This window comes from Pseudorca crassidens, chromosome 17 (assembly GCF_039906515.1).
Source record: "Pseudorca crassidens isolate mPseCra1 chromosome 17, mPseCra1.hap1, whole genome shotgun sequence".
NCBI lineage: Eukaryota > Metazoa > Chordata > Mammalia > Artiodactyla > Delphinidae > Pseudorca > Pseudorca crassidens.
In genome coordinates this window covers 73,135,159-73,157,482 of record NC_090312.1, presented here as the reverse complement: position 1 = coordinate 73,157,482, position 22,324 = coordinate 73,135,159, and the positions used below count along the sequence as shown (strand labels likewise).

General features: G+C 36.2%; 1 protein-coding gene across 1 annotated transcript in view; it reads left to right on the top strand.

Annotated features, from left to right (window-relative positions):
• Positions 1–22,324, top strand: part of MCMDC2 (minichromosome maintenance domain containing 2) — a 39,047-nt gene extending 16,723 nt beyond the window's left edge. The window contains exons 10-15 of the mRNA XM_067712154.1: positions 2,394–2,599; positions 8,985–9,151; positions 9,660–9,839; positions 12,125–12,267; positions 15,897–16,006; positions 21,761–22,324. Of these exons, the coding sequence (XP_067568255.1) occupies positions 2,394–2,599; positions 8,985–9,151; positions 9,660–9,839; positions 12,125–12,267; positions 15,897–16,006; positions 21,761–21,927 (973 nt within the window). The 3' untranslated portion in view covers positions 21,928–22,324. The remainder of the gene's footprint in view (positions 1–2,393; positions 2,600–8,984; positions 9,152–9,659; positions 9,840–12,124; positions 12,268–15,896; positions 16,007–21,760) is intronic.

Below are 22,324 nucleotides of genomic sequence, written 5' to 3'. Positions count from 1 at the left end.
CTGCGCTCTAGAGCCTGCGAGCCACAATTACTGAGCCCGTGGTTCGCAACAAGAGAAGACACGACAATGAGAAGCCCACGCACCACAACGAAACGTGGCCCCCACTCACTGCAACTAGAGAAAGCCCATGCGCAGCAACGAAGACCCAACACAGCCAAAAATAAATAAATTTATTAAAAAAAATTATGACTGTGGCTCACCCCTAGAGATTCTAATCTACATCGTTTGGGATGGAGCTTGGCATTAGAATTTTTAAAAAACCCCAGGCAATTTTTTTTTGTTAAAAAGTATAATTGACATGCAATATCATGTTCGTGTACATCATAGTGATTCAATATTTATATACATTTCAAAATGGTCACCACAATAAGTCTAGTTACCATCTGTCACCATACAAAGTTATTACAATATTATTGACCATATTCTCTATGCTGTACCTTACATCCTCGTGACATTTATTTTATAACTAGAAGTTTGTACCTCTTAATCCCTTTTACTTATTTCACTTTCCCAATCCCCCTCCCCTCTGGCAACAAGTTTGTTTTCTATATCTATTCTGTCTTGTTTTGTTTGTTCTTTTTTTTTTTTTTAGATTCCACATATAAGTGAAATCGTATATAACAATTATCTTTTTCTATCTGACTTACTTTACTTAGCATAATACCCTCTAGGCCCATCCATGTTGTCACAAATGTCAAGATTTCATACTTTTTATTGCTGAATGATATTCCATTATATATATACCACATCTTCTTTATCAATTCATCTATTCATAGACACTTAGCTTGTTTCCATATCTTGGCTATTGTAAATAATGCTGCAATGAACATATATCTTTTCTAATTAGTGTTTTTGTTTTCTTTGGATTAATACCCAGGAGTGGGATTGCTGGATCATATGGTAACTCTATTTTTAGTTTTTTGAGGAACCTCCTTACTGTTTTCCACAGTGGCTGCAACAATTTACATTCCCACCAACAGTGTATAAGTAGTCCCTTTTCTCCACATTCTTGCCAACGCTTGGGTTGTTTTTTGTTGTTTTTTTTTGTCTTTTTGATAACAGCCATTCTGACAGGTGTGATGTGATATCTCATCATGGTGTTGATTTGCATTCCCCTGATGAGTAGTGATTTGACCGTCTTTTCATGTGCCTGTTGGTTCCCCAGGTAATTTTAATGTGAGCTAGGGTTGAGAACCACTGCTCTATAGGCTTGCAAATTTTCTTTCTAAATCTTACTCACCCATATTGTATATCTTCAAATTAGCATCTAAATTCTTTGGAATGACACATACACTAGACATTTTATGGCATCTGCCTATCCACATTTAAGAGATACTGCTTCACCCTTTTTGTACCATGTCTCTATTCATCATAGTAGATTGCACCAGCAAGCTATGATTTCTGTGGCAAGGATTTAAAAGCTAAGCTAAGATAATCATATTCCTTTCTTATAATTTAAATTTGAGAAATGAAGAGCTTGAGGCAATTGGCAAAGAGATTAGAAAGCAAAAGGATGTATCAAGAGTTATCTTGATACATAGGTAACAGGGGTAGTCATGATGAACTATTGGCAAGCCTAAATGCAAAAATTTTGAATAAACGAAAGAAAGCAATTCATAAAAAAAGGAAGTCGCCGTTCAAATGTCATTTCTCTATAGCTTTCTCTGACGTCCATCCAGGAGGAAATAATGATCTTTTATGGATGTCCTCATGACATTATGTTAGTACTTATCACATCGTGTTTTAGTTTTTTGTTTACATCTCTCTAGGCTGTGAGCTTTCCAAGTTAAGGACCAAATCTCATATATATATATTGTTAATAACCTGAGACAATACATAGCAAAGACAAATTCTTTTTTTTTAATTAATTAATTATTTTTTGCTGCATTGGGTCTTTGTTGCTGCGTGTGGGCTTTCTCTAGTTGCAGCAAGCAAGGGCTACTCTTCGTTGCAGTGAGTGAGGGCTACTCTTCGTTGCGGTGCATGGGCTTCTCATTGGGGTGGCTTCTCTTGTTGTGGAGCACAGGCTCTAGGCGTGTGGGATTCAGTAGTTGTGGCATGCGGGCTCAGTAGTTGTGGCTCACAGGCTCTAGAGCACAGGATCAGTAGTTGTGGCACACAGGCTTAGTTGCTCCGCGGCATGTGGGATCCTCCCGGATCAGGGCTCGAACCCGTGTCCCCTGCATTGGCAGGAGGATTTTTAACCACTGCACCACCAGGGAAGTCCTACATATACGTTTTTATCCATAACACTAGTGCTCAATAGACATTGAATCAAATTAAATCTAATTGTATAGCTATTATACATTATGACTTCTGAAAATCAAATATTAAATAAGTAATATTTGTAATGAATAATGAATAAGTAATGAATAATTTATTTTTTCCCTTAGGCTTTTGAATTTTAGTATAAAACTTGTGCCCCGTGGTATACGTCATCCAGTCTCTACTGAAATTTTTCCTACTCTATCCAGGAATAAGTATGGAACTGGAGCAGTTAGCATTCAAGGTGGCAGTGCTTTGCTAGCTAAAGGTGGTATCTGCTTTATAGGAGACTTGGCTTCACACAAAAAAGATAAACTTGAACAGCTTCAATCAGGTAAACAGTATTTTTTCAAATTAATTTTCACCTGTTTAACTTATAGTCTTATCAGTGTCAAGGGGTTACTTAACAATTAAGATTGTATTGTACACGTTTTAGGAATAGAGAAATTATATTAAATGACATTTCTCATTTTACCTTTATAAATAAAAACAGAGGAATTTAATGTGCAAATGCATTATTTTAGGCTTTGCTCTCAGTTGTGCTAACACATGAGTTTGTATTAGACCAGATTTATTTCCTTTTCTTGTCTTATTGCATTAGCTAGGACTTCCAATATGATGTTGAAAAACAGTGGTGAGAAGGAACATCCTGATCTTGTCTTGCTCCTGATCTTAACAGGAAAGTTTCACGCTTCTCACCATTGAGTATGATGTTAGCTGTAGGTTTTTTGTAGAAGTTCTCTTGCAAGTTGAAGGAATTTCGCTCTATTCTTAATCTACTAAGAGTTTTTTAATAATGCATTGGTGCTGAATTTTATCAAGTGCTTTTTCTACACCTATTGATATGATAATGTGATTTTTCAATCACATATTGAAAAATGTGATATGCCTGTTGATAAATGAATGCCTGTTGATATTATGGACTACATTAATCGATTTTCAAATGTTGAACCAGCTTTGCATACCTAACATAAACCCTACCTGGCTGTGGTGTATAATTCTTTTTATACATTGTTGGACTTGATTTGCTGTTATTTTGTTGAGGATTTTTGCCTGTATATTCACAAGAGATATTGGTCTGTAGTTTTCCTATAATATCTTTTGTCTGGTTTTAGTATTAGGATAATGCTGCTTGGGCCAGATTTATAACTAACAAGGATATGGACAGATAAGTATCGGGCCAAGAGAAGTTAGGGCCTTACACTCTTAGCATACCGGCAAGAATGTGCAGCAATACTCAGGGCACATAGTATATTGCCTCTCCCTACAAGAGAATGCAGAAATAGACCCACACTAGTATGCTTACTTGATTTTTTTTAAATTTATGTATTTAATTTGTTTATTTTTGGCTGTGTTGGGTCTTTGTTGCTGTGCGTGGGCTTTCTCTTGTAGCAGCGAGCAGGGGCTACTCTTTGTTGCGGGGCAAAGCCTTCTCATTGTGGTGGCTTCTCTCATTGCGGAGCACAGGTTCTAGGTGTGCGGGCTCAGTAGTTGTGGCTCGTGGGCTCTAGAGCACAGGCTCAGGAGTTATGGCTCGCGGGCTCTAGAGCGCAGGCTCAGTTGCGGCACACGGGCTTAGTTGCTCTGCGGCATGTGGGATCTTCCCGGACCAGGGCTCAAAGCCGTGTCTCCTGCATTGGCAGGCGGATTCTTAACCACTGCGCCACCAGGGAAGCCCTGCTTACTTGATTTTTGACCACAGCATCAAAGCAAGAAAATGGACAAAGGAAAGTTTTTTCAACAAATGATAGTGGAACATCTGGCTATATATATGGAAAAAATTAATATTGACTCATACCTCACAACTGTATACAATAATTAATTAAAGATGGATCATAAACCTAAATGTAAAAACTAAAATTATATAGCTACTAGAAGAAAACATGGGAAATCTTCATGACCTTAGGGTAGGCAAAGATTTTTTAGACAAAACCCAGAAAGCAATAAACAGAAAATAATTGATGAATTGGACTTCATCAAAACTAAAAAGTTATACACATCAAAAAGGCCATTTAAAAAGTGAATAGGCAAGCAAAGAAAAAGAAAATAATTGCAATACATATATTTGACATAGGACATACACCTAGAACATAGAAACAATTCTAACAAGTCAGTAATTTGAAAAACAAAGAACCAGACAGCCTACAGAATGGGAGAAAATATTTGCAAAGGATGTGACTGACAAGGCTTAATCTCCAAAATATACTACAAACAGCTCATACAACTCAACAACAAAAAAACAAACAATCCAATCAAAAAATGGGCTGAAGACCTCAATAGACATTTCTCCAAAGAAGACATACATGGTCAACAGGCACATGGAAAGATGCTCAACATCACTAATTATTAGAAAAATGCAAATCAAAACTACAATGAGATACCGCCTCACACCAGTCAGAATGGCCATCATTAAAAAGTCTACAAATAACAAATGCTGGAGAGGATGTGGAAAAAACGGAACCCTCCTACAGAGTTGGTGGGAATGTAAGTTGGTGCAGCCACTATGGAAAACAGTATGGAGCCTCCTCAAAAAACTAAAAATAGAGTTGCCATATGATCCAGCAATCCCACTCCTGGGCATATATCCAGACAAAATTATAATTCAAAAAGATATTTGCACCCCTATGTTCATAGCAGCACTGTTCACAATAGCCAAGACATGGAAACAGCCTAAATGTCCCTTGACGGATGTATGGATAAAGAAGATGTACTTTGTCAATACTACTCAGCCATAAAAAAGAATGAAATAATGCCATTTGCAGCAACAGGGATGGACCTAGAGATTGTCATACTAAGGGAAGTAAGGCAGACAGAGAAAGACAAATATCATATGATATCACTTATATGTGGAATCTAAAGTATGATACAAACGAACTTACCTACAAAACAGAAACAGATGCATAGACATAGAGATAAACCATAATGGAAAAGAATATAAAAAAGAACGTATATTTATGTATATATTTCTGTACAGCAGAAATTAACACAACATTGTAAATCAAACATTCTTCAACTTAAAAACACATACACACAAAGGACCCAGCAAAAAAATGGTCTAAAGACTTAGTGACTTCACAAAGGAATGTATACAAAATGACAAATAAGTGCATGAAATAGTGCTTAATATCATTAGTTGGATATTGGGGAAATGAAAAATAAACCACAATGAGATACCACTACTTACACATACTAGCAGGTGCTGCTTCATGGGTGGGGAATAAGAATAGCTCTCCCTAGAAGAGCCTGACACTTGGTTAAAACTCTACTGTCACCATCTTCAAATTTTAAATGATTTTAGGGCTTCCCTGGTGGCTCAGTGGTTAAGAATCCGCCTGCCAATGCAGGGGACACGGGTTCGAGCCCTGGTCCAGGAAGATCCCACATGCCACATAGCAACTAAGCCCGTGTGTCACAACTACTGAGCCTGCGCTCTAGAGCCCATGAGCCACAACTGCTGAAGCCCGCGCGCCTAGAGCCCGTGCTCCGCAACAAGAGAAGCCACCACAATGAGAAGCCCGTGCACCTCAACGAAGAGTAGCCCCCACTCGCTGCACCTAGAGAAAGCCCGCACACAGCAATGAAGACCCAACACAGTCAAAAATAAATAAATAAAATAAATTTTTATAAAAAGAAAATTTTAATGATTTTATCTTTGAAGTTGTTTTGTAAGGAAGACAGTGGAGCTTCAACGTGAGCAGAGGGGATACATCCATGCCTGTGTCCACCATGCCTTGCTGCCCTATTTCAAATAGCATTTGCGATCACTATGAGGCTTGTTAACACAATTTGTAATCAGTTTGATTCTTGCTGGACTCTCATGCATTGTGACTACACTGCAATTCAGTGCCCATGTTCCATTTCAAAACATCTTCCGCTGAGTGAGATGGGGAGCTGATAGCCCCAAGGAGGCCAAGCTTTCCATTTGAATCAGACTTGCTTCTGTAATAGGCAGTTGCATTCTAAGAAACACAAATGACCGAGGAACCCCATCATATCCTTTCTTACTTGGCTACTTCCCTGTATTTGCCAACCTCTTACACTGAAAATGATAATATAGGAGGGAAGGGAAAGATAGGGCAACCCGTTGTTCCTTTTCCTTTTAGTCCTTCCATACTCATCAGTAGAGAGTGCTGGTGAAATGTGTGAATATCAAGAAACAAATTAAAAACAGTTTTGTGCAAAATAAAAATATTTCCCCTGTTCTGATAAGAACAAAAATACATAACTGTGTATTAATACTTCCTACAAAATACTGATGATGCTGCATATGAGTTAAATGCTCAAATATTTGTATTTAAGACTGGAATTGTACAATATAAATGGTAAAATTCGTGTCAATAATTTAAAATTTTAGTATTAGACTGACAGCTACTTCTATTACATTTTCTGGTAATAGCTTTATTGAAGTATAACTTGCACACCATAAAATTCACCCACCTAAAATGTACAGTTCAGTGGCTTTTTGAATATTCACAGAGTTGTACAACCATCACCACTATCTGTTATACTTTCAGAACATTTTCATTACCCCAAAGGAAACCCTGTACTCATTAGCAGTCACCCCCCATGCCCCCTCTCCCCAGAGTTCCCGGAAACCTAATCTGCTTTCTGTCTCTATGGATTTGCCTGTTCTGGACATTTCATATAAATGGAATCATACAATTTGTGGTCTTTTATTACTGGCTTCTTTCGCTTAGCATAATGTTTTTGAGGTTCATCCATGTTGTAGCATGTATCACTTCATTCCTTTTTTAAAAAATATTGATAAAATACACAATGTAAAATTGACCATTTTAACCATTTTCCAATGTACAGTTCAGTGGCATTAAGTACATTCACAATGTTACACTATCATCACCACTATCCATTTCTAGAACTTTTTCATAATCCCCAACAGAAAGTCTGTACTCATTAAACAAAAACTCTCTATTCCCCCCTATCTCTAGCCCCTGGAAACCTCTATTTGACTTTCTGTCTCTATGAATTTGCCTCTTCACAGAATCTCATTCCTTTTTATGGCTGAATGATATTCCAATATATAGGGGATTTTATATATATATATATAATCACTTAAAAAATCATTCATCTGGGGCTTCCCTGGTGGCGCAGTGGTTGAGAGTCCGCCTACCAATGCAGGGGACACAGGTTCATGCCCCGATCCGGGAAGATCCCACATGCCGCAGAGCGGCTGGGCCCGTGAGCCATGGCCGCTGAGCCTGCGCGTCCGGAGCCTGTACTCTGCAACGGGAGAGGCCACAACAGTGAGAGGCCCGCGTACCGCAAAAAAAAAAAAAAAAAAATCATTCATCTGTTAATGGACCCTTGGGTTGTTTCTACCTTTTGGCTATTATAATGCTGCTGTGAACATTGGTGTAAAAGTATCTGTTTAAGTGCCTGCTTTCAACTCTTTTGCATATACACCTATAAGTGGAATTGCTGGATCATGTGGTCATTCTATGTTTAACTTTATGAGGATCCACCAAACTGCTTTCCACAGTGGCCACACCATTTTACATTCCCACCAGTAATGTAATGCACAAGGGTTCTGATCTCTCCACATCACCCCTATTACATTTTATAAGTAATAAAATATTCTTAAAAGAAAAAGCTTTATATAAAAAAAAGCATTTTCCTCTGCTTTTTGAATAAGAGGCCCATATTTTCATTTTACATTGGCCCCTACAAATTATGTGGCTGGCCCTGGCTACTAGAATTACAAAAATTAAAAAGACCGACAACAACGGATGTTACCAAGGATGTAGAGAAGTTGGAGTTCTCATATATTGTTGATGAGAGTATAGAATAGTACAACCATTTTGCAAACTGCTCTGGCAGTTTCTGTATAGTTAAATATATATTTACCTTATGATCCAAAAGAAAAATAAACATGTATACAAAAAACTCTTATCGTGATCGGAGAGAAGACTAATTTGAGAAATATTTGGGAGATAGCATCCTAGGAATAGAAATGAATCCATAGATTGAATGCTTATAAGGGATAAGGGGAGGACAGAAAGGAGAATGGGATGTTTCCACATTTTTTGTTTGGGTTTTAAGTGGATCAGTGGTGATTCTCCTAATTGTGAGTAATGCATAAGAGCCATTTGAGGAGGAGAAGTGATGAATTTGGTTTCTCACATGTTGAATTTGAGATATATTTTCTCCTAGTCACTCCTACTTAGATGGCCCACTTTCTATTATTTGTTTTGGCACATAAAAGAACATTGTTGGGGACTTCCCTGGCAGTCCAATAGTTAAGACTCCACGCTCCCAATGCAGGGGGCGTGGGTTCGATCCCTGGGCAGGGAACTAAGGTCCCACATGCCGCATGACACAGCCAAAACAAAACAAAACAAAACAAAAAAACCCCCAGAACATTGTTTAATTTCAGCCTCCCTTGTAAGCCTGCACTACCTGCACTATATGACCATTCTCCTTACTCTCTGCCTATTCCTCCCAATTCACGATTCTAGCTACATGCTTTGGACTGATGATACTCATCGTCAGGGGACACATAAACATTCAAATGTTTTTCTTTCCTTCTTCTTTTTTATGGCAGATCCTCTAATTTAGCCATATCTTGCAAAACAATCAAATTTACTTGTGTTTTTACTATCCAAATTTAGACTGTAAAATTCTGTATAATAATATTTATTAATTTATAGACATGTAGACCAAAGTGAACTTAAATAACAAATGGATAATGTCTTTTGACTTAGCTGTGGAAAGTAGAAGCATCACAGTATACATCTCGGGAAAGAAGTTTGGGGATGATATGGATCAGCAAATGACTTTTCCAGTTCAGTGCAGTTTTTGGTCTTTTGTTGATATGGATTCATCTTCAAGAAGAAATGTACAGAAAACCAATACTCTAATTGGTCAGATGGTAAAGTATATGTGTATCTTATTGTTAGAGTGTTGTTCAGGGAATTTAGTCACAGATTTTAATCTTAATGTTTTTATTGTTCTTAATGTTTTTTTATTTCTGTGCTTAATTTCTATACTTAATTGGGTACTAGAACTAAATAATGACACAGTTGTTTGAAAATTTTCAGTTTTTAGTCATGCAAAGCAGGTGTCTGCTCACTAGAAATTATTATTTGAATAGGTAGTGGGAGAGGCTTTAATGAATAATGTGTAAGAAGATACTCAGTAAAAAGCATTTTAGAAAAATTTATTATCACAAAGTTCCCATGCTATTTGGGAATCACTTTAAATAATAATTAATAATAACAAATAATAAAATTATTACAATTATAGTTTCATAATTTAATTAATATTATAATAATATAATTCTAATAATTTAAATAATAATTCTAAATAATAGTTAATTTGAAGTGTTTATGAAAATGCCAGTGTTTAATATTTGCCTTTTACATTTTTGTTTGATGTAGGATTGCAGTTTGATTCCAGCTAATCTCATAGAGGCATTTGGATTATTGATTAACTGCAATGAGTCATCTCCTTGCCACCCACTTCTTCCTACTGTGCAACATACTTTAAAGAAAGCCATTGATCCTGAAGGGCTGCTTTATGTAGCTTCTAAACAGTTCACAACTGAAGATTTTGAAAAGGTAAAAGTATGTGCGAATGTTTCTCAATGTAAATAAAACTCCCTTTGAACATTTAATTTTCCTTATTTAGAATTCTTTTATTCTAATTTGCTTCCAGCTTTTAAGGATTTTAAGGACATTGTATAGAAAAAATTTAGGTTTATAATTAAACTAGAAACTGTAAGGACATAGGGACTTCCCTGGCCGTCCAGTGGGTAAGACTCCATGCTCCCAGTGCAGGGGGCCCGGGTTCGACCCCTGGTCGGGGAATTAGATCCCACATGCATGCTGCAACTAAGACCCAGTGCAACCAAAATAAATAAATAAATAAATATTTTTAAAAAACTATAAGGACATAGATATTAAAACATTGAGTTTATTCTTTGAACCACTGAGCAAATCACCATAGCTTAAAGCATTTCCATGAAAAGATTCAAAATAGAATATTTCTATAAAACATTATGTTGAGAGGCTTTATAAGTATACAGCTTTCTACATTTTACAGACTATTCAAAGGGAAACTTTATATGAATGCCTGCAGAGTTCTGACTATAGGGGATATCTCTCATGACTCACAAACCCATTTATTGTAATGTCCTGACCTGAAAACTCGTGTGGTATGTTCAGAGAACCTGAGAGTAGATGATGCAAATTTAGTAATGCTTCTCATAGCTATTAAAGGTAGTCAGGTATTTACAAGTGAAGCCCTTTTAATATTAACTATTCAGAAATCTGTCCACAGTAGAGTTAAAGTATCTGTGTAGGATAGCTAAAAGGCATGGAATGTTGGGAAGTGGGAATCCATGGGTCATTAAATTTTTTGTTCATACCTGCCTTCCTTGTAGCCCAAATTGCATGGATAAAAGGTTGAAAGGTGAGGTGGATTTAAAAATGAAATATAAGCATAATTTATTCACATAAATTAGAACAGAAAAAGAATAATATTTATGATAAGGTCTTTTTGTTTGTTTTAGTATATAAAAAAAAGTAGTCTCTAGGAATTGGGATACTAAATAATATAGACACGCTAATGACCTGGAGAAATTTTTGCCCAGTTTTTCCCTGAAAGACAAACAAAAAAAAATCTATGGATTTATTAGTCAGGCATTTACTGAATACTTTATATATTTGAGCCTCTTTCTGTTCTTTTATGTTCTCTAAGAAATGTACATTTTTCTTCCTTAAATAGTTTATTATTTAATTGAGACATGAAACAATTAGGGACAACTTAAGTGCTAAGCTGAGTGGTGCTGACTATAAGTATTTCATCAATTCAGAAAGAAAGATATCAAGTAGAATGCAAGAGTTAGGAAGACTTCAGGAGGCGGTGAGATTTTACTTGGGCCTTAAGAAAAGGTAAGATTTAGATGACAGGAAGGATGGGCATTCAAAAAATAAAAATAGGAGCAAAGACATAAAGTAGAGATGAGTATAAATGGAAAACTGTGAGAAAACCTGCCCGACTGGAGCAAAAATTGTATTATGAAGTCATCAAGGTAGGTAGTTCTTGCAGAAGTTGACAACTGGAGGCTAATGCTAACTCCCAGTGCTGCACTCTCAGTAGCAGGGACAACGGGTCCTTTACTGAAAGGGGATATAGATGGCATATCACTGTGCCCCCATAGCATAAAATCTAGAGAGAGCTACCAATGTTATTAATAGTTTTATTATTATCTAGTTCTGAAGGCCTGGAGGGAATTGTGGAGTATAAGGAGAATAAAGACAGGACATATCCAACCCAGGACATATCCAGATCTTTTTAAAAGGTTATATTTAAAATATAGATATTGGGACTTACCTGCTGGTGCAGTGGTTAAGAATCCGCCTGCCAATGCAGGGGACATGGGTTTGAGCCCTGGTCTGGGGAGATCCCACATGCCACGGAGCAACTAAGCCCGTGCACCACAACTACTGAGCCTGTGCTCTAGAGCCCATGAGCCACAACTACTGAGCCTGTGTACCACAGCTACTGAAGTCCACACGCCTAGAGCCAGTGCTCCGCAACAAGAGAAGCCACCGCCATGAGAAGCCCACCCACCGCAACGAAGAGTAGCCCCTGCTCACTGCTACTAGAGAAAGCCCGCGCACAGCAACGAAGACCCAACGCAGCCAAAACTAAATAAAAATTTATAAAATATAGATATAATAGTTAATAGCAACATTTTATTATGGGTGATTTTTCCTTTTGGTTCTATGACTTGACAAACCAGAAAACAACACAGATGGTGAAAGTATACTTTGGATTTTTGTAATATAGGTTCTATAATAAAGTTTGAATCTCTTAAATTTTCACACTTTCAATTTAGCTGCTTGCTTTTGCAAAGAATTTGAATGTTGAATTCAGCTTGGAGGCAGAAAGAATGATTCATGGCTATTACCTAGCAAGTCGCAGAATCAGAACAGATTCTATATGTGGATCAAAGCTGTCAGCATCTGCATTAAAATATTTGTAGGTATTCAATTTTAAAACCATTATTGACCTTTAAATGATGTGTTTTATTAACTGTCTCACTTGTTTTTTTTGTTTGTTTGTTTGATTGCTGGTTGGTTGGTTTATAATATACCTTGTTCCAAAAGAATTTAAGGTGACAATAATTCCTTCTGTTGTAGTATTGCATCATTTGAACCTCCAGCAGTTTGTTTTCACTAAATTAATTTTTATTGGATACCCTGTATCAGATATGTCTGAGAAAAATGCACTGAATTCAAGTGAAAATGACTGTTTTTTAAAATGGGGCTGTTTACATTCTAGATATTTTGTAGTTGAACCTAGAAAAAAAGTTAAGTATATTGTTCCTTGTACTCTTATTATTTTTTAAGTGTTAACATCTGTAACACCTTTTTAAATTTTTAATTTATTTTAATTATTTATTTATTTGGTTGCACCAGGTTTTAGCTGTGGCAGGCGGGCTCCTTAGTTGAAGCTCATGGGCTCCTTAGTTGTGGCATGCATATGGGACCTAGTTCCCTCACCAGGGATCAAACCGGGGTCCCCTGCATAGAGAGCTCAGAGTCTTAACCACTTTGCCACCAGGGAAGTCCCCTGTTCCTTGTACTTTTAAATACTTTAGTACACTCATGTATTATTGTTCCTTGAAAGGTTTTTTTTAAACTAATTTTTATTGTAAAAGTAAAGTACAGACATACTGAAAGAAAAGTCTAAAATAATGAGTAAAGTGCCCTGCTAACCCTACCTATTACTATTCCACTCCCTAGAGATAATCACTGGCAAGAGTTTTTGTGTATCCTTCCAGATATTATTCATTCAAATACTAGCGTATACAAATATGTAATTTAAATATGTGATGTATATCAAATACATATTTTATTTGACTATGTTATATATTTTAGATGAATATGTTATTTAAATATATTATATAAAAATATTTTTATAATATATAAATCGGTATATACCTATATGGATAGATATTCTCTTTTTGCCCAAATGGAATCATGCAGGTATACATATCATGATGTCATACTATCAGCGCATAAAGAATTACCTCATACTGTTTTAATAGCTGCATTACAGTTTTACTATGTTGTCATATGGCTGTACCATAATTTAAACAGCCCCCTGTTGATAGACCATTACTTCATTTAATATAGATTAACGTATAATCTCAACCAAATTATGAAGTAGGACCAGGGGTAAAATAATCCATTAAATAAATAAATAAATATCTTTTTATGACTGCAATACAAAATAAGACAAGTGAAGGACTGATAGGATGTGACAAGTATAGGACTATAAGAGATAAATATGTTCAGTTAATTTCTCCAACTGTATATTTATCTTCATAGAGCTAAAAAATTGCTAAAGATAGGGCAAGGAAGAAATTAATTGTGACGTTTTAAAATGGTAAACAGAATTGTATAATGCTTTCCATTTTCTGAAGTAATATTTCAAATATTCAATACTCAAAGCTTAAAAGGTTTGAAAGTCCTATTTTCTCATAATGCTTTTTCTCTGTAGTAAAAAGATATTTTTTATTTAAACTCACATAGCCTCAGTTTACATTTGACTATACTGATCCAAGAATAAAGCAGAGTTAATTTTAATATGACAACTCTACTTTTTCCTATTTTAGAAATAAACATTAGAGATGCAGATGGGTTTTATGAAATAGCAAAGTAAATGAAGCACTACTCAGAAGAGTCATAAACCTTGACTTTTTCTCCTCCTTCTATAGACAGGTACCTAATAACACCAGCCTTGCTTTTCTAGAGAAGTGGAGCTGAACAATGCTCTTTTCTTTCCTTGAAAGGCTGTATTCATATTCTGTCCTGGTCAACAATTTTAGAAGAAGCTTGGGTGAGGACATCAGGAACATGATAATCAAATTTGTAAATAAACAACTCTGGAGAGATCTTCACAGGCTCAAATTATGATTTTAGTCTAGCAAGAAGAAAATTAATAGGACAAATGTAATGTCTTTTTTTTTTTTTTTTACTTTTGGCCTTGCTGTGCGTTTGTTGCAGTGTGCGGGCTTCTCTAGTTGCAGCTCAAAGACTCTGGAGCATGCGGGCTCAGTAGTTGAGGCATGCAGGCTTAGTTGTGATATGTGGGACCTTAGTTCCCCGACCAGGAATTGAACCCAGACCCCCTGCATTGGGAGTGTGGAGTCTTAACCACTGGACCACCAGGGAAGTCCCTGTAATGTCTTTAATTAGGTCCCAACCTCCCTGGTATAAGTGTGAATACATTGGAAAGGGGTGATCTGGCTTAATATGAAGAAGATTTGAGATTTCATTATTTTTACATATAATATGAGTAAGCAAGGTAATATGGCTGTAAATAATACTGTGATTTGGGGTTGTAGTAATAGAACATAGTATCAAGAGTGAGAAGATGCTAATTCTGCCCCACCTGTACCCTGCTGATCAAATCACACCTGTAGCACTGTACTGAAAAGGAATATTAACCAAATCTGGTCACAAGGAGAATAGCCAAGATGACAAGGGGCTTGAAAATTATGTCACATGACATATTAAAAGAACTAGGAGGAACTTTCCTGGCGGTCCAGTGGTTATGACTCCGCGCTTCCAAAGCAGGGGGCACGGGATCCATCCCTGGTTGGGGGAACCAAGATCATATGCTGCGTGGTGCAGCCCCCGCACCAAAAAAAAAAAAAGGAATATTTATTTTGGAGAAAATAAAGCATGGAGCAACTAGAAAAGCTGTCTTTGAATATTTGAAGAGCTGTCACATTTAAGAAGTATTAGACTTGTTTTGTAATCCCAGAAGACAAAACAGGGACCAGTTGGTATACATTGCAGTGAAACCAATTTCAGCTTACATTTATATAATCTTTGTGGGTGAGTCCCAAAATTTTCAAATACCTTATTTGAAATCACAATAACCCTATTAATTATTATTATCCCCATTTTATAGCAGAGCTTCAAAAAATCTCAGAAGTTAAATGATTCATACAAACTCACACAGCTAGTAAATTCTAGAGACATAACCCAGGTTTTCTGATTCCCACATCCAGCAATCATTCAAGTACATTAAAGCTAGCTTAAAAATAAAAAATAAAGGAATGGATTGCCTCATGATTCCTAGTGAATCCTAGGTGAAGTTCAAAAGGGACCGAATAATAAGTAGCCTGGGATGTTGTAGAGAAAATTCAGTTATATGATGGGATTTGAAATTTGCTGTCTAAAATGTCTTCCAACACTGAAATTTCAAGATTCTATGAGGACTTCAAATGGATTAAGAACTAGGAGAAAATACAAAGGATGTGTCTGTAAGAGATATTTAGTTAGGTTAATTTTTCCAACTGTGTATTTAACTGAACAGAACTTGGGGAGCGCAGGGTGTAGAATAATAAAGAAAAGCCAGGATAGAAACCAATTCTTTGATAAAAAGTCAGGATACTTCCTTGTTCTGCAACAGTCTATTCAACTTGGTAGGAAAAAATGCTTTGAAAAGAAAATAAAATTTTTTAAAAATAAGAATATGCTGATATTTAAGGTGTGGCTTCTGCTCACACATATCTTGGTTTGTTCCTGCCAAAATATATATTATCTTTATAATATCAACATATTTTGATTGGCATCAGTTTTCTTTTTTAGAGTTTCCCTATCTGAAGCCCATGCTCGACTGAACCTAAGGAATAAAGTGCTTAAAGAAGATGTACTTATTGCAGCCTTATTATTTGAAACATCTCTAACATTGAAATATGGTAATCTATTAAGTTATTAGTGATCACTACAAATAATTATATTTAAACTTGAATATTCTTAATCCGGTAAATTAAGATGTTACATATATTTTAAACAATATTTTAAAGAATAATAAATTTCTACCACGTAAGTCCTGTTTGAATTTAAACATTTAGTAATTATTTACAGGTAGTATCATTATCTGGTATCAAGTTCCTAATTGTGCATGATTGTTTCTATGCTTGAACTTTTGCATTGCTTAGAGAATTCTGAAAAAAAAGTATGACACATGAAATGATTTAAAATTTATCTTCCTTTTAAAATAGCATGCAACATTTAATTGTCAAGCAATCCCCCAGAGTGGAGTTAGACACATAGCCAAAGAAAATGTGATCATCTTGCATCACCACCTTCTCTCAATTGCTAGTTATAATACTGTGACTATAGCATTTAATTATTTGAAATTAAAGGAGCTTATCATGGTTTTGCTAATAAAAACATAAAGGGGCTCTTAAAGGTAAGAGTAAAGAGAATTATCCTCACAAAGTTCTTTTTGAATTATATGAGACATTAATTTCGATGAGATTTACCATCCTTCAAACCAAACTTTGGTTCTGCTAACCTAAAACAATAAAACAGCCAGTTATTTTATCAGCAAAACAGTTTTATTCAGGAACAGGAAAGAATTGCAATTCAGGACATTGCAACTATGGTAAATCACATGCAAGTCTGGTAAAGCAAAGAAGAAACTCTTCTGTAGAGGAGAAGTGGAGTTGGGAGGGTTGTTATAACAGAAAGTCCATTGGAGGAAACTGGGAGTTCCAAGTATAGTGGCTTTTCATTGGCTGCGTTGTGGCAGTCTCTCTTTAGTGGCGCTATTGCCGGGCAAGGAGAAAATCTTTCTTCCTCCTGCTGGTGGTAGTAAAGTAGTGTGCAAAAACCAATAGTTACCTCCTGCTGGAGATGCAGGGTATGTCTCTTCCTGTTGAGATCTGTATTGATGTTGAGAGGTACATGCATGAGAGCTCCCCCTTCTGGCCTCCTGACTCTATTTTAGTGAGATTTTTACTTTATTTCAGTTCCAACCCTGGGAGTGAAAGGATGTATTAACACTGACTTTCCTGTATGTGTATGTTTAGTGTTTAAATTTGCTTCAAATTCAATTTATTTTGTAATAACTTTTCACAGAGATCCATTAGAACATTAGAACTTTGTTCTATAATTATCTAAATCAAGAATTCTTAACCTAGGATCCATGGATACTGAGAGAGTCCTAGGGGCTTGTGAATCCCTAAATTATATGAAAATTTGTATATGCATGTGCTTTCTACCTTTTTTGCTTAGGGAGAGGAATCATAAGTTTTTTTTATTTAGTTTTATTTTTTTATACAGCAGGTTCTTATTAGTTACCCATTTTATACATACTAGTGTGTACATGTCAATCCCAATCTCCCAGTTCATCCCACCACCACCACCCCTGCCACTTTCCCCCAATCATAAGTTTTTTGAAGTATGTTTTAGAGTTTCATAACCCCCAGAAAAGGTTACTTATCATCCTGAATTAGTTTTACCTACCAAAAGAGAAAATCGCTTGTTCTCAACCAATATTAAATAAGAAGGATAGGAATTTTTGTGTTTAACTTGCTTTATCTTTATCTTCTTATTCTATATTTTAAAATATACTTGATAAAATCTAAGACATTATTTTACATACCATGCTGCCAATTTTACATACCATGCTGCCAATTTTACTGTGACATGCTATCACCATCAAAATTGTTAAGATACAACTAGATTTCAGTAAGAAGACAAAAATGTGTGTCTTTGAACTTAGAAACTGTGGTATTATAATATTAAGGACTCTTGTGACTGAATATGGCTATTTTCACTTGATAACTATTTTGTCAGGACTTTCTTGAAGCATATAAGAAAGATTTTGTTGAGAGAAATAAAACTATATGAAGTTTTTATTCCTTTAGTTACTTTTTGTTTTCATAATAAGTTGCAGTTAGGTATATTCTTTTTCAAGTCTTAGCAAAACAATGTTAAGAGCTCCTTAAATTTTACTTTAAACATAGCAAGAAAATAATCCCTACTCAGGGACATTTTTCTTGGATGCAAAAACCAATAGTTACATTTATGAACTAGATTTAGGAGTTGGGCGGTGGGGAGAGGGAAGAATTAAGGAAACTCTCAGGTTTCTGCCTTGAGCAACTGAGTGGATCATGGTGCCATTTACCAGGACTAGGAAGAAAGAGAAAAAGGTTTGGGCTGGGGCGGGGATCAAATTATAGATATAAGTTTGAGACATCCTGCAGAGATATCAATAGACAGATATAATAATCTGGAGTTTAGAAGAGAGTTCTAACCTAGAAATACAATTTAGGGATCATCAGCACAGAGATGGTACTCAAAGCCATGGAATGGATGAAATCACAGAGAGAGAGACTATACGGAGAACCCCAGGACTGCCTTTGAAGAATTCCAATACTTAGAAATGGAGTTGAGGAGGAGGAACTAACAAATGAGACCGAGAAGCAGTTGTATTATAGAAGCCAAGAAAGAGAGTGTTTCAAGAAAGGAGTGTAGTGGTCAACTGTAACATGTGTTGCGAGTTTGAATAAGATTAGATTTGGCCATCTAGAGGTTGTAGGTGGTCGTGATTAGAGCTATTTCAATGGAGTGGGGATTCAGGTGGGGTAGGAAGTGAAGATATGGAGACAGCACATATAGACAACTTTGAGAAGTTTGACTATGAAGATGAGGAAAGAAATAGGGTATTAGCTGGAGAAGGATGCGTGTTCCAGGAAGGGATTTTTTTTTTAAGATAGAAGATAATAGCTCATATGATGTGCAGTAGAAAGTAAACTAATGAAACTACAGAAAGAGGGGAAGATCAAAGGTGTAAAGTCCTTAAAAAGGTGAGAGGGGATGGGATCCAGAGCACATGTGAAGGTAAAGGCCTCTTATAGAAGAGTCACTTCATTTTATAGGAGGGAAAACAATGGATACAGAATCAGGTAGGTCTGTAGATTTGGTCTTTTACTCTCCACAAGGTCAACAAGGTCATCAGCTAAAAATGAAAGGTTTGAGGAGAAAAGAATGGAATGTAATAGTCATTGCGGGGTGGGGTGCTGGGGGGGGGGGGAAGAAGAGCAAATGTGTTGGAGAAACTCAACAGGGTTGTCAGGCAGTGCAACTGACCATCTCAGGTTTCTGTGATTCATTTAAAGTGAAACCAAGCAATGCCAATTATGTGTTTTTCTGCCTAGCAGCCTGAATGCAGGCACAAGGTAAATGGTTGGGTTCATGCAGAGTTGAGGTTTTGATAGATGAGTGTGGCAGTGTTGCAGAGGGGGCAAGGGAGTGTGGGGACTGGCAAGGGAGGGACTCAAATTGGCTAAAAGAGGGAAGTGAATTGAAGGAAGCAGATTGGAGGTCTCTGAGATAGAAGACCTGGAAGCATAGGAGGTAGCATAGAGAAGAGGGACATTTGAACTCATGGTTTTGAAGTAAGTTTCTGGAGATATTGGTTTCCTCTGATTCTGGGAATGTGTGGTGGAGGTAGAGGGAAAAGGTCAGGACACTTGGGAGATTGGCAGTTAAATGGGTCATTCACATGGAAATCGCTGAATGGCAGGTATTAGGGAACAGAGCAAGATTGTGAGCCAAGTACTGAGAGCTGATTGTTGACTTCACTGTGGAAGGGGAAAGGATGATAAAGCCCAGGTGGCACTGGGCATCAAAGGAAGAAAGATTTTTAACAAGAGGAAAGAACGGTCTGGAAGCCGCAAAGGTGCAGCAATTTAGGCACTGACTCTTTCTTGTGACACTAAGGTATGTGGGGTGTTTGAGAGCCACAAGGAAAGCAGTGTTCTCAAGGGACAGCAAGGTTTCAGGTAAGGTAAAGCAGTACAGGGAGCAGTCACAGAAGTCTGAGGCTACTTGTGTTTACTAATGACAGACAGCTCTAGGAAGGTAGGCACTGTCTGCTTGGCCAGCAGTTGTACTCCCAGCCAGTTACATTTAGATACTCATTTAGTGAATCAATGAAATAGAATTTAAGAGCTTAACTTCTGCAATATGAGTCAAAGGTTTTGTTTTGTTTTGTTTTTTCAATTGTGGTAAAATAGACATAAAATTTACCTTCTTAACCATTTTTAAGTATACAGTTTATTGGTGTAAGGGACATTCACACCAACTCCATAACCTTTTCATTTTCCCAAACTGAAACTCCATACCCATTAAACAATAACTCTCTATTCTCCCCTTCCCCCAGCTCCTGGCAAGCACTATTCTACTTTCTGTCTGTCTGGACTTGACTTCTCTAGGTACCTCATCTAAGTGGAATCATATGTTTGTCCTATTTTGTCTGGCTAATTTCAAATAGTATAATGTCCTTAAGGTTCATCCACATTGTAGCATGCATTAGAATTTCGTTTCTAAGATTGAAGAATATTCCGTTGTCTCTCTCTCTATATATATATATACCACATTTTGTTAATCTCTTCACCCATCAATGGACACTTAGGTTGCTTCTGCCTTTGGCTATTGTGAATAATGCTGCTAATGAACATGAGTGTGCAAATATCTCTTTGAGACCTTGCTTTCAATTCTTTTGGGTATATACCCAGAAGTCAAATTGCAGGATCTGTAATTCTGTTTAATTTTCTGATGAACTGCCATACTGTTTTCCTTAGGGGTTGCACCATTTTACATTTCCACTAACAGTGCACAAGGGTTCCAATTTCTCCACATCCTTGCCAAGACTTGTTACTTTCTTCTGTTTTATTTTGGTTTTGATAGTAGCCATTCTTATTGGTGTGAAGTGGTATCTCATTGTGGTTTTCATTTGCATTTTTCTAATGATTACTGATGTTGAGTATCTTTTCATGTACTTATTGGCCATTTGTATATCTTCTTTGGTGAAATGTCTATTCAAGTCTTTTGCCCATTTTTTAATCAGGCTGTTTTCTTGTTCAGTTGTAGACCCCCTATCTGATACATGGCTTGCAAATATTTTCTCCCATTCTGTGAGTTGCCTTTTCACTTTGTTGATTGTAACTTTTGATGCACAAAAGTTTTTAATTTTGATGTGGCCTATTTTATCTATTCTCTTTCATTGCCTATGCTTTTGGTGTTATATCATAGAAAACATTGCCAAATTCAATGTCATAAAGCATTTCCCCAGTGTGTTTTTCTAAGAGTTTTATAGTCTTAGTTCTTACATGTAGGTCTTTGATTCACTGAGCTAATTTTTATAATGTAAGGTAAGGAACCAACTTCATTCTTTTGCACATGGATATCACTTTCACAGCACCATTTGTTGGAAAGACCATCTTTTCCCCATTGAATGGTCTTGACACCCTTGTCAAAAATCATTTAAATATATATGCAAGGTTATTTCTCTTCTATTCCATAGATTTATCTTTTTATTGTTTCTCTACCTTCCAATACCTTCTCTCCTTACTTCTTCCACCTCCTCACATCACTATTCAGCTTCAGAACACTAATGGCTATTTCAATGGATGACAAATTTCTAGTTTCCAAACTTTAAAATTTAAATATCAATGTTTCTTCCATTGGCCCTGGTACCAGTTTGTGCATTTACTGAAACTGTTTCCTGGGTCTCAAAATTTTTTTTTAAATAATAGCTATTGAAATACTCTATTAGATAGATCAGAACTTAATTGTAAAACTTTCACTATTTTGTTGAAAATATGATTTCATATTTAGCATTTTTTCTCATTTATACTTTTTCCTTCTTCACTTAGGGGCCGCTGTACTTTGTGTTGCTCCAAATGCAGTATTTCCATTTGAACTGTATAATGAAGAATATTTAGAGCAAAGGGATATCTATCTGACTGAGTGCCAACAACAGCTCCAACAGTTTATTGCCACATATGGACCTGGGACAGCTATCTTTGCTAGCGATGAATAGGCAATCTGAGGAAATTTTTCCTTCATTCCTTTTTAAGCAGTGGAAAAAAGTGTGAGTGATTTTCAAGTAATGCTTCAGGTAATCTTGTGTGTAGGGGTACATTAGAATGCTACCTTAAAAAATATAAAATATGATTTCTTCAAATTAATTGCTAATGGAATAAACACTAATACAAATCTCAAAGCCAACAGCAGAAATTTATAATTTAGGATAATCTTATTAAAAAAACTTCTGGTTAGCCCAGTGTACCAGTGGTCCACAGATTAAAATATAAAGAATGTTGCAAACTAAGCAATGGAAAAAAAATAGTAACTTTTGTGTAGTTCCCTCTATTTGTCACAAGATGGCAATAACACTTTAAATATTTACTTACAAAGTAAAACCATTTTTTTCTTCA